We start from the raw sequence: 12,808 nt of genomic DNA on the forward strand, positions 1-12,808 counted from the left end.
TTTACGATACTTATTGCCGTTAGTTCATCTGGGTATCGAACCCACTCAATTTTCGTATCATAATCGCAGAAGACTGTGATACCGACTGAGCCATAATGAATCATAAATATATATATTATCCTCGGGAATGACCAAATAGGAACTTGTACATTTTTCGTAAACCAGAGCGAGATCATTCACACTACTTTTCTATCATGATTTATAGGGACATAGCTATTTATTTATTAATAACAATCCAATTGCCGTAACATTGGTGTTAAGATAATTGATTTTCCTTATCACGGAATAGTAAATGTTAGACCTGGTGATTTTTCGTGAATTTTAACTTGGAATCTCTTCGCCCGATAATTCAAAGTAGGTCAATACTGGCCTATACACAAGTGGGATGGAAGCAGTCGTTCCACCCACTAGTAAGAAAAATGTGGGTGGGAGGTTAAAGAAAAAAAAAGGATTAAAGGCGATTCATATATGATAAGAGGTTGAGGTGACTAAAAGAGGGGTATAGATTTAATTTTCTTTGTTTTTACCGAAGGGAAAGAAAGTGCTCCTTTTTTTCGGTGCCGCCAGATCCATTGTGCACACGTCTAAACGAAAATGTTGCGTATAGCTAAACCTAACAAATGTTTACCTTTACCTAAACATTTCGTTTCCTATACCTAAACATATGTTTGGAAAAATCTCCAAACCACAAAATGTTTGCAACTTAGCAAACCCCATTTTTATCAGAGCATTCGTTCGTTCGTGTCCTTATCATGCACCGACTGATGATTGTAATCCCTGCCTGTGATCAGCGCTTTTGAGCAAAATTAATTGGAAAAAGTGCTTTATAAATACAAACTATTATTATTATTATTATTATTATCATAACAAAAAAATGCGTTGTTGTTTCGTCGTGTTTCGTCGATTTTTTTCCCAATAAAAAATCCAAGTGGTCATTTTCCATCAGCTGCACAATAAAAAAACTTATGGCTGCCGTCAAGCGCAGTCAAGTTATAACGAGGTACGATTGCTGATGTAACTGTTCTGTAAACTACTTGGTTCAAAATTATAACAAACAAAAAACCTCTCTATGAACTAATAATAACACTCGTATTACTTCGCTGGATTCTGTGTCAGTGAAAGAACAAAAAAAGAGACGACTTGTTTTTCGTACACCAACTTTCTGAAATGTTTGATTTTTAGAAACGGCCGCTTATTTGAACACAATCACGGCCGTCTATGCGGAATGGAAACGCAAAAATTGGGATGAACAAAAAATAATTCGGAATGCTTGTCAAGTTGCAAGGTGTTAATTAGGCGGTGATGGTTTCATTGGTCGTCTAACTGTTTTCTTCTTCCTTAAACATGCGTGCCTTTACCTTACGCCGGAAGATTCTGCCCAAAACGGATCTCCTCTTTTCTCTTTCATCTTTCTTTTGTTCACGCGGTGATGAAGTGGCCGGTGCGTCGCTCTCCGAAGAAATGTCGCTGCGGATGTCACCCGCTGAAACCAGCCGCTGCTGTAAGTGTTGAGACTACTGATGATGATGGTGTTGTTTCGCGTATTGCTGATAATGCTGATGCTGCAGACTTCCTGTTGAACTGGGAACAAGGTAGGACGAACGAGATCCAGCCGAGCGGCCGTCTACTTGACTAGACAACGATGCGCGGCTGTTCGACCCTGATCCCAAGATTGAGAAATCATAAAAGTGGATGAAAGGCATGGATCATTTCAATAATTAATGAAGCGGAATAATTAGACACGAAAGCTGGGCACGAACAATAAGCTATACAGCAGAGATAGCATAATACGAGGACGAATCCTGCCATTCCTCAGCTACAAATCTACAATATGCATACTAGACATTTGGCGAACTTGTTGCTGGTGGTTTTTTGGTGATGCACAGGCTGCGAGGCCCCCCTTGGGATCACGGGCGGACGGGACGGAGGTAAAAGAGGCGGGGGGGAAGTGGGGAATAGGAATGGAGCGGAATGGAGGGAAAAGTGGAGGAATGGCAAGGGGCAAGATCGATATCTTAGCTCCGATTTTCACTATTGATTCGTAAACTTGGCTTCAGCGGTTCAGCCCTAGATAAAATTTCCAAGAGGAGAAGTTAACATGGCAGTGGTGCTACCAGTATTCTATAGCTCTGTTATAGGGATGTTCGTAGTGTTCGACATCTTTTTTTTTATATTTGTTGCCATCGTGCCAACGCAGCAATTGAGTTAAGATGATGTCTGCTAGTATAGCCCCCCCCCCGCCTTGTGTGGTTAGATGGATAGATGGGCCAAGATTCATTCAGGTTGGCCGAGATTCAGTAAGGTGGTCCGAGATTCGGGTGGGCCGAGATTCAGATGGGCCGAGATTTAGTCAGGTGGGCCGAGATTCAGTCAGCAGGTGGGCCAAGATTCAACTGGGCCTAGATTCAGTCAGGTGGGCCGAGATCTGACTGGGCCTAGATTCAAGTTGGCCGTGGGCTGAAATGGAGAAAATGATCTGCACGGCCATCGCCACGGCTCTCTTGACTTGAATCTCGGCCCACGGCCAACTTGAATCTAGTATCACACTTAGTCAAAATAATCGCAACCAATCTAATAGGAGGTTCGACTGCAGAGTGGTATGGGTATTTTTTTATAGCTGGACTCAACTCCAAAAAGCGAGTACCGCCCGAATGTATTTACGAGGTGTGGTATAGGTATCGGAGTCGCCTGTCGTCATATCCCCATGTTGCCCTGAGGTACGACCTCAGCGAGAAAAAAGCCTTTTTCGTGGACGCAATTTTTTTGCAACATAAAGCGTCCACTTTAAAAGTGCATTGAGAGTCAAACCAAGGAAGACCATGGAGTGGGAGGAGCCTATACGAGATCCGTTAATAGAAAGGTGAAAATCAGACCAATCAACAGATTTTTTATATATAAACATGAACACCGATTTCGGAGCACTCAATGACATTTGTTTTGGACGCACCAGTTAAGAACTTGATTGCACATAAGCTGGAGGTTGTACAGAAACAAAAAAAAAGAAGAAAAACAAAACAAAAAAAACCATCGTCATAATAATTATTTTTTTATTACTTGTCATTTTGATTCATGAAATTATATTGTTTTGGGAATATTAGCAATCTGGCAACCCTTGTAACAAACGAAAATAAACTTATTCTTCTGTTCGTTCATTCTGGTCGTAGAAAAGACGTTGTTAGTGGGTACTTAAAGTGTAAGTTATATAGTGGAAATAGTTGCTTGTTGGTAAAATTCATTATGTTAAAACTATTGGTCTCACTTCATTGTATTTAGAGTAAAATGTTTCAGCGTTTTTTCACGAAAACAAACTCAGGGGTGTGACAGTCAAAAAATGACTTACGTCAAATTGTGACGTAACGTCGGACGTAACGTAATTTTTCTCGTTTTTTTACGTTTACGTTGACTTTACGCATTCGAAATTTTTTCCTTACTTTTTACGTATAGGCCCTTCTGTCCGGTAAATTAAGATAACCTTGTATTTTTATTCAAAATCAAAATAACAATGATTTATTTTTTGTAGAACTGATTCGGATAATGGTTACATTAATCACGTAACTTTTGAAGATCAACACCAACTGGATTGCATTTTGTATCATATTTATCTTTGCTTTGCTTACTCTTGAAGGTATGCAAAGCCCCAAGTTTATCATTTTGCATGTTTTAATATATTTATTTTACATTTATTTAGAAATGTCTCGGACTCGAACCCAGTCACAGCAAACCCCGAACCCCAATCACAGCAAACAGAAACAAGAATTCTTGCTCGATGAAGATGCAAGTGAAACGCAGGCAAAAAAGAGGAGGATTATTTCTCTACTTGATGCAGTTTCCAATGGGAAACTGAAAGAGCTCAAACGTTTAGTGAAAACCAATGGGGAAAAAGTGAAAATCACCGACGAATTCTTTTTGAAAAATGGACGGCAGTTCAAGAACATCACCCTTTTTTTGCCGCTATTCTGTCTGACAAGTACGACATGATAAAGTTTCTCCTTAAATGTCCTCCCTACATTGAGCTGAAGAAAGAAAAAATGAAAGAAGATGCCGATTTTGACATAGAAATCATCATCGATTCTTATCAACTAATTGGAGCAGTTTGTCTGTTCGATGAAAATACTGTACTACGTAACCACGGGATGATTTTGTGGAGAAAAGCCTTCGAACTGCTTTGCGGACATGGACTTACCACATCTAATTTCGTACCATTGACTCTGACAGTGCTAGCTTTTGGAGAACATAGCAAAATAAAATCTGAATCTGAACTTGAAGATATGGAGGATGATCAACGTCAAATTCAATGTTTGCTGGTTACCCAGCGGATATCGATGAAGTACACCCGTCTCCATAAATATGTGACCCTCCCAAACGGCGGGAAATATTGCAATGCCGCTGCTGTTATTCTTGACACTGAATATCATTGCATTTTTACGTATTGGCCTACGTTTGACGTAAAAAAAGTTTTCCCGCCAAGGTATGCAAAGCCTCAAGGTTTTCATTTTGCATTTTGTAATAAATTTATTTTACATTAATTAGAATATTTCAAAATCAAGCACAGAGAAAAATGTCTCGGACTCGAACCCATCACAGCAAACGGAAACAGGAATTTTTCCTCGATAAGGATGAAGGTGAAACGCGGTCAAAATAGGGAGAATCATTTCTCTACTTGATGTAGTTTCCAATGGAAATTTGAAAGAGTTAAAACGTTTAGTGAAAATCGATGGGGAAAAAGTGAATACTTCAAAATTTGTAATGCCCCGGCGGCAGCTCCGCCAACTTCAGGATGGTCTCACCAAGGACGTCACTCCCTGAGGTCACAAAAGGTTTACCGCCCGACGTCATCCCTCGACGTCACATCAGACAGCATGCGGACTCAGCAACCTCCGAGTCAGCACTCTTCCCCGAGCCAGACCGGCTCGCACCTACGCTCAGACCAGCCACCGCTCCAGCCCGGACCGGCCAGGAAGACAGCCCAGTCCGACTGGAAGATATGCTGACCCGGCGATACCCGCCTCATATAACCCGTCGCTTCTTCTCCTTCTTGCACTCTGCCTTTACGCCCTAGCCTGCTTGCCACTCTCTTTGCTCAACCCCCGTTACTCGACGCACATCCAATACACTTGTAGCTGCAGCTCCAAACCCGGCGTATTCAGTTAGTGTAAGCGGCAGCGGTGCCTTACAAATCAATCACAGAGCAAAATGCCTCGGATTCGAACCCATTTTATTAGCAAACGGAAACAGGAATCAATTGAATTCCAAGTCTATTTTCGGAAGGAATGTCGAGAAATAACGACGCTGTTTCAATCTTGTATTGGGAACATAGAATGAATAAAATTTGAATAAGTGATGAGCAATTAAAGGGGGGAGAGAAAACTGAGAGAGAGAGAGAGCGAGAGAGTCAACCTGCCGAGATGCGGGCAAGGCGACGTCTGAAAAGAGAGGGCAAGAGCGAAACAAGCTGCGACCTACCTCGGCGGAGCCAAGGTCGCTTCTAGAGTTCTAGAGATTCCTAGAATAAAGAGGGGGCGTTAATTAGAAAAAGGGGGGTGAGAGAGGGTAGCAAAATGAGGGGGCAACGTTGCAATAGGTTAAGAAATTGGGCGCGAAATGGATAAAATCCGACAAGGACAGGGTTTCTCTTCGGTGGGAGCATTCGATTCCGACTAGGCTGTCGGAGGGAGAGAATTCGACCAAATTGTTGGCGGGAAAGTGGACGCGAGCATTGATTATGATTCCCTGGGAAACTCCGATGCGAATGCAAGACGACGTAGGCGTCCTTGACACCTGGTGGAATAATACAAAAGAATACGATTTTTACTTTCTTAGCTGAGAATTCACTGAAGTTTAAAATTAACCATGAGTAAAATTCGCGACGACTATTAAAAACAATGACATGTATACATATGTTTCATCACACATGGATGACGTCTTATCCATACCTCAACGATTAGGTTCAATAATGATTTTTCAGTGAACATTTATCAGCAAAGAATCAGTCTCAGAGCTGTACTGTAGAGAGGAAGAAAGAGATTTGGTTTCATCATCACTGGCATGCAGTGGGTCGACTGACTGACCCGATGGAACGTATACAGCACACAACATAGAATACCGGTCGACATACCGACATAAATGATGTCAGCTTCCCGTCGGTAATATTACTATGATGCTTGACCGTAGTATGGGTAGTACTACTTACTTGACCGTAGTAGTATAGTATGGGTCCCCCCTTTTTTCATACTTCCCCTTTCTCCCTTTTCTTCCCTCGGGCCAATTCTCTGTAGATTCGGTCGCGAAAAAAGTAAACAACAGGGGAAAACATTTTTTTTTAAATACAAGGAATGTGATCTGGAGACACAAATTGCTACATATACTAAACAAAATACGTAGCAATTGACTGACACAAAAAAAAATAAAAAAAAATAACACAATGATTCACAAAATGCACTTTGTATTGGGAAAACACAGTTATAGCCGATACAGGCAACCAAAACAACCACCTAAGATGGTGAACATCAAAACAATTGACTCGCGAAATTGCGAGGTGAATAGCTTCTATACAGTTTCATTTAAAAAGAAATAAAAATATGCCGAAATGCCTAAATGTTTTTGTAAGAAAAGAAGGATACTGCGTCGAGCTGTAAAGTGGCGCCACAGCCACCCTGGTAGCACACTTACATCCATCGTCTATCATATAGATGTCTTAATGTCTAAATCGAATCTGATCTAGCTACAACCTAAATTGGATATCACAGGGATACTCAATTTTCTACGGCCTTATGCTATCTTCGTATAGATGTCCTATAGATCTACGTTTCTCATACGATCACGGACATCCATTTGTGTCTAGAAATTAGACGTTTAACAGACAGACGTAACATGACGTCTGTGAGATGTCTAAATTATCTGTCCACAGGATAGATGAGGAAGACAAGGACTTTAAATTTTCATAATTTTAACTGCTAAGGTTATTTTAGAGCCGTTGAACCAAATACAGTTCTAAGTATTAGAAAGTGGTGTAGTGGGTAGAGCACTGGAGTACCACACTAAAGAACGTGGTTTCGCGCCCACCGAGGAACGTTTCTTTTTTATCTTTTTGCTTAAATTTAAGTCTTTTGAAGACGGCTGTAAGCCGTACCAATTTGGATGTCTTACAGCGCGACATTAGTATAGACATAGGCAATCCTATAGACGTCGGGTTAAGATATCTCACTTGGCTGAAAAGATGGGCGACGTACATCCTATAGATAGAGGCGTGCTACCAGGGCATGCTTTGATGAGGATTATTACCTGATTGCAAATAGATACCTCTCGTCACAATAATTAATTTTTTGTTACTTATAATTGTATTGCAATTAAGTTATAAATAATAATGGTTAATTTTACGTGATTCGAAAAATTATATTGTTTTGGGACATTTCTATTCGCAATCTGGCATCCCTTGTAGAAAACAAAAATGAACTCGTTCTTCGGACTTAAAAATTCATAATAAATTAACTACAATGACTATCGAGGGGAAATAAATCTTAAAAGATTACCTGATAACTAAGGAATGTAGTTATCTAATTAAGAATAGCAACTGAAGACGACTTAAAGGGGAAAATTAAAAACTAAAACTAAAACGGGCGAAACTCCATAAGCCGCCATGCAAGACATTTTACTTTTACGTGTCCAATCGATTTTTCACAATTTCAGCGAACTGGCAACTTCGGACGTTAGCCAACTCTATAAGGATCGCGTAGGTAAGTCGAATAAGGCAGCAACGCAGCACTAATCAATATGCGTGGATATCATGAGAAATTAGACCCGTGTTCGACTCTCCTGATGAGCAAAGCTATTCCTGTCAAAAACATTGCCCAAACAATCATGTGTCTGATGATCACCCCAGAGGTCTCTCAATTGGAGATTAAAAGCTAGTCGCGTGTCGTTACCTTCAACTTATATTCTCAGTTAGAAGGTAATGCTGTTGCTGAAGTTTCCGGTTGTGGATAAATATGTCCATATTGGATGTAACAATCTTACACTTTGACACCAGGTGGGAAAGCTCGGATAGAGATTATCTATGAAGTCTTGTTTTGTTACTTAAATGTCAATAGTCTTCAATGAGAAATTTTTTTAAATTGGTCTATTTTAAGTTATCTCTTTGCTGCTAGCCTTCATGGAAAGCCATTCTCATTCAAGAGTATTTTTCATATAGATTTCAATTTCCCTGAGAGATTTTCAACTTGATTGAAAATCTAGAAGGCTTTTAGCGGCATAAATGGGCGGGGAGGAACACAGGGCCAAAAACTATTATTTAAACCCAAGGGAATCAATGGCGCTCTGTGATTGGCTGAATACCAGTTTACAGATTGTGGCACAGGTGTGGCTCGCATGTATTGACGTGAGCCCTTGGCGTTAACTTTATTCGATTCCTTAGACGTTTGTCCAACTAACGCGCAAAAGTTTATAACGATAAGACAAGTTGTTAATTAGTTACGAATTGTTGTACGTGCAAAAGGGGCGGGAAAAAACGTTTTTGATAGCTGCAACTCATATTCCAAGTTTGTTTGTTGTTGCGTGAATTCCTTCCGATTCCCCATCAAATTCTTCAAATAATGTGCTAGATTTTATCTCAACATCTGATTTGGTTGATTTTACAAGAATATTTATATGTGTGAAATGGGAGGAGTTTCGTGAAATGGGAGGAGTTTCTTTGACAGAGTGTGATACGGACTATTTCGTGATCTGGCAATGCAGGATGTTACATCACAAAAAAAGAACAGGACAATTAATTACGCCTGCTAGTTTCGCAGTACCTACGAATCATTTAGCCGAATAGCTGGTGTTATTATCGCTATTAGTATTATGGAAAAATCAATAGATGATTTGGATTTATTTCATTTTGGACAATCGGAGGTATATAGTAAAAGAATCTTTTTCAAGTCTATAGAATCATCAGTGAATAGTAATTTTTTAAATACGAACGACCCTCACAACAATAAAATCTCGAAGGCCGACACGCAATGGCATTTTTTTGGCATCTAAAAGAAAATATATAGTTCTAAAACGTAAAATCCAGCTGTATAGTAATTATGGGGATTGAATAACCAGCATTATTGAAAACTGACCACTTATATATGGCAATACTTTAGTGTCATTTTTCGTACATCATAAATTTAAACATTTTTCAAACATATTTTGTAAAGTAAAAACTAAAAGTAAAAACTTTTGTTAAATTTTTGTTAAATTTGTAAATGTAATTTTAAAAGAAAAAACTAAATGTAAAATCAAAAGTCTATTTTTAAAAGTTATTTAAAAAGCAAAAGCTAAATGTTAAAGTAAAAATGAAATGTAAAAACCATTGGCTATTGTTAAAAGATAAATGTTACTGTAAACTAAAAACTAAACTTAAAAACTGCGAGCTATCCCGCCCTTCCTGTGCTGCCATCTAGCGACCGCTACTGCAAACGCCCATACAGACCTAGAGATCGGCGTCTCTTGCTCCCCTCCCTATAGACCGTTGCGCCCTCTACATAAAAAGTGTGCGGAATAGTGCTGTTTAGCCACACTCGCAGTCTGTGATGGCGTAGTCACGGATGTCAAAAAATCTAAATACTTCATACTCAATTGCTTGACATTTCACGGCTTCTTCAACCAAAAGTTTGCTCTATTATTCCATAGAGTTTGTCATTTCATTGTCATAATATCTCCATCTCATTATGTCTCGAGACATCATTTTTGAGGACTGTCTAACATGTGGATGTTCAGTAGAATTGTCCCTATTGGAAAACCATGTGTCCAATTGGTAATTTACATCATAATGATATATTGAATAAATTCACATCCTAAACTCATTTTCCCACTAGCATAATTCTAAATGAGCGGTCTGTTTCTGAAGTCCAAAGGAGAAAGAAATTAGATGTGGATGTAAAGAAAGTGAAACAATATCTAGGTAAACATATCATTTAGTTCCGTCTCTATAAACTGAAGAATCCTTCAGTCTAATGCTTTTCAAATTTTTTGCTACAGATGAGAGAATTCCTACTAAGGAAATTTGTCGTTTGCTTGGAATCTCAAGAAGGACTCTATTTTGAGTCTTAAAAGAAATCAACATTACAGCTAGACCAAAATACACTAATATTGGAACAAAGAACTTGGAATCATATCTTACCAACACAATCTTCAAAAGAAACCCCAAATTGGTAATTATTGAGATGAATAGTGTATTAAATTACATCGTGAAACAATAACTAGGTAAACATATCATTTAGTTCCGTCTCTATAAACTGGAGAATCCTTCAGGCTAATGCTTTTCAAAATTTTTTGCTACAGATGAGAGAATTCCTACAGCTACTCATTCATCATCCACGGAGCCATTTACAGAAATTTTGAGGCATTTTGTCTGAAGTTTTCAATTTCTTGCGTTCACCTCTGTTTCAAGGTGTGGCTTTGGGCTCCCTTCTCGATTTTCTACAGGCATTGGTCGAGTTTAATGCACCTGGTTAGTGATGCTTTTTTCATTAGTTTAAACTGAAATCCTTTGATGGCAACAAATATTTATCACCCAGGATCTTGTCTTGGCTACCGCGATCTATTGATGTTTATGATGAATTTGGCGTCAAAACCTGGTCTTCACAATACTGCTCATCATTCTGTCGCTCAGGCTGTTGCTTCATTGGTTGTAACTCAACAAGTTTCTGAAGCTTTTACATGGGTGCAGAATTTCCTCCAGGAGGTTCAGAGACCTCATCCTGATTGGCAACACATTTTTGCGCTCCTTTGTATTGGAGAGATCGGCAAACGAATTGATCTTAACCAGGTTCCAGGGTTAGGACAAGCAATCAGCGATTCTTTCGGCCCACCAAAAGAAGAAGTACGTCTATTACCTTCTCAATGAATCAATCTATATCCGTTTTCTACAGGTGAAATCTGCAGCTTCGCACGCCCTCGGATCTGTAACAGTTGAAAATCTTTCAGGTTTCGCTTGCCCTTTATTCTTACTCAGATTGAAAATCAATCGCGGCGCCAGTATTTGCTGCTCCACTCGTTAAAGGAAGTGATTACTTCGCTATCACTTGGAATCGAGGCCATTGCACAATTACGTCCATTTGTCCCATGAATTTGGGATCTTCTCTTCCGTCACTGCGAGTGAATGAAGAAGGAACACGCAATGTTGTAGCCGAATGTTTGGGAAAGCTTACGCTGACAGATCCTGAGGGATTGCTTCCACGTCTTCGAGCTGCTCTGAACTGCCCTTCTGCGTTGATGAGAAGTACGATCGTCACAGCAGCCAAATTCAGAATTTCCGATCAAGTTCAAACCATTGATCCTCTGCTGAAGCAATGCATGGGCGATTTTCTTTCTCTACCAATCTATATTGATATAATTGGTAAATAATAAGATTTCATCGTGATTAACATAAACGGAACGTAAAATTGAATCTGTAATAGGATGACGACTTGAATGTGCGACGAGTGGTATTCATTGCGTTCAATTCGGCAGCACACAACAAGCCTTCGTTGGTCAGAGACTTGCTCGATTCCGTTTTGCCTCAGCTTTATAATGAAACTAAAGTTAGAGTAAGTATTCAATGATGGGAGTCTTTTTTGACGATCGAATTATCCTTAATTAATAAAAAAAAATTAATTCGCAGAAAGAGTTAGTCCGCGAAGTTGAAATGGGTCCCTTCAAGCACACGGTTGACGATGGTCTAGACCATGGTAAGGCCGCTTTCAAATGCATGTACACCCTTCTGGATTCGTGTCTTGATCGATTGGATGTTTTTGAATTTTTGAATCACGTTGAACTAGGATTGAAAGGTTTGCTGTGTTTTCTTTCAAAACGTAACTCAATGTTCACGTTCTTTTGAAATTTATTTGCAGCTCATAACAATATTAAAATGTTGACGTATTTAATGGTCGCCCGTCTAGCCAATCTATGTCCTACGGCTGTTCTTCAGCGACTCGATCGATTTGTCGAACATCTACGAAATACTTGCACCGCCAGAGTCAAGGCGAACGCTGTTAAACAAGAATATGAAATGCAAAATGAACTGAAGGTGGGTTCAGCTTCCTAGAATCATTTTTATATTATCAAAAACTAGCGTCTCCAACAAAATGATTTGAACAGCGTTCTGCCATTCGAGCTGTGACTGCATTGCTGGTCATTCCTGATTTGATTCGGATAACAACCCACAACTCAACGAGTTCGTTCTGCATATTCGTTCATCACCCGATCTTCAGGTAATAAAATAACTACTGTTTCAATTTTTTCGTCTTAGAAATGAATGTGCTAACACCAATTATTTTTCAGATTCTTTTCGACTCTATCCAGAAAGATAGCTCCGGACATCACGGAAATGCTGCAGGAGTATCCAGCGAATTGAACATGGATTTAAGTTAAAGTGGTATAAAACAATGCATCTATTAATGAAAGACAACCGAATACAAAGGAATGCTCTGATTTGCTTTCTTTTTTTCTTGTTGAAAAAAATTACAGTTATGTATTTCTCGATTATGAATGTCTGAAATGACATGGGGGGAAAGTTGAAATAACGCAGCAGATCTTAATTTGAATCCGCACACTCTTTATGTAGAGGGCGCAACGGTCTATAGGGAGGGGAGCAAGAGACGCCGATCTCTAGGTCTGTATGGGCGTTTGCAGTAGCGGTCGCTAGATGGCAGCACAGGAGGGGCGGGATAGCTCGCGGACTCAATAGTTTTTAAGTTTAGTTTTTAGTTTAACATTTATCTTTTAAGTTTTATTTTAACAATAGCCAATGGTTTTTACATTTCATTTTTACTTTAACATTTAGCTTTTGCTTTTTAAATTAACT

At 39.3% G+C, this 12,808-nt stretch overlaps 1 protein-coding gene and 1 long non-coding RNA gene across 2 annotated transcripts; both read left to right on the forward strand.

The window, feature by feature from the left end:
- Nucleotides 1–9,528: 9,528 nt before the first annotated feature.
- LOC124312679 lies at nucleotides 9,529–10,221 on the forward strand. Its single transcript, XR_006910617.1, has 3 exons — nucleotides 9,529–9,778; nucleotides 9,840–9,925; nucleotides 10,003–10,221. It is a non-coding gene; the product is annotated as an uncharacterized LOC124312679 (long non-coding RNA).
- Nucleotides 10,222–10,223: 2 nt separating this feature from the next.
- Nucleotides 10,224–12,435, forward strand: LOC124312678 (cullin-associated NEDD8-dissociated protein 1-like). Its single transcript, XM_046777164.1, has 8 exons — nucleotides 10,224–10,474; nucleotides 10,542–10,846; nucleotides 10,896–11,362; nucleotides 11,424–11,552; nucleotides 11,627–11,792; nucleotides 11,856–12,031; nucleotides 12,103–12,215; nucleotides 12,286–12,435. The coding sequence occupies exons 5-8, from the start codon at nucleotides 11,651–11,653 to the stop codon at nucleotides 12,356–12,358; spliced, it is 504 nt and encodes a 167-aa protein (XP_046633120.1). The 5' UTR covers nucleotides 10,224–10,474; nucleotides 10,542–10,846; nucleotides 10,896–11,362; nucleotides 11,424–11,552; nucleotides 11,627–11,650; the 3' UTR covers nucleotides 12,359–12,435.
- Nucleotides 12,436–12,808: the final 373 nt, after the last annotated feature.

This window comes from Daphnia pulicaria, chromosome 8 (assembly GCF_021234035.1).
Source record: "Daphnia pulicaria isolate SC F1-1A chromosome 8, SC_F0-13Bv2, whole genome shotgun sequence".
NCBI classification, from domain to species: Eukaryota; Metazoa; Arthropoda; class Branchiopoda; order Diplostraca; family Daphniidae; genus Daphnia; species Daphnia pulicaria.

Excerpts from the sequence above, each read along its gene's own strand:
- LOC124312678 (XM_046777164.1), top strand. The coding sequence starts at position 11,651 with ATGGGTCCCTTCAAGCACACGGTTGACGATGGTCTAGACCATGGTAAG. Across the intron at positions 11,793-11,855 it reads CGTTGAACTAGGATTGAAAG|CTCATAACAATATTAAAATG; the intron begins GTTTGCTGTGTT and ends ATTTATTTGCAG. Across the intron at positions 12,216-12,285 it reads GTTCATCACCCGATCTTCAG|ATTCTTTTCGACTCTATCCA; the intron begins GTAATAAAATAA and ends ATTATTTTTCAG.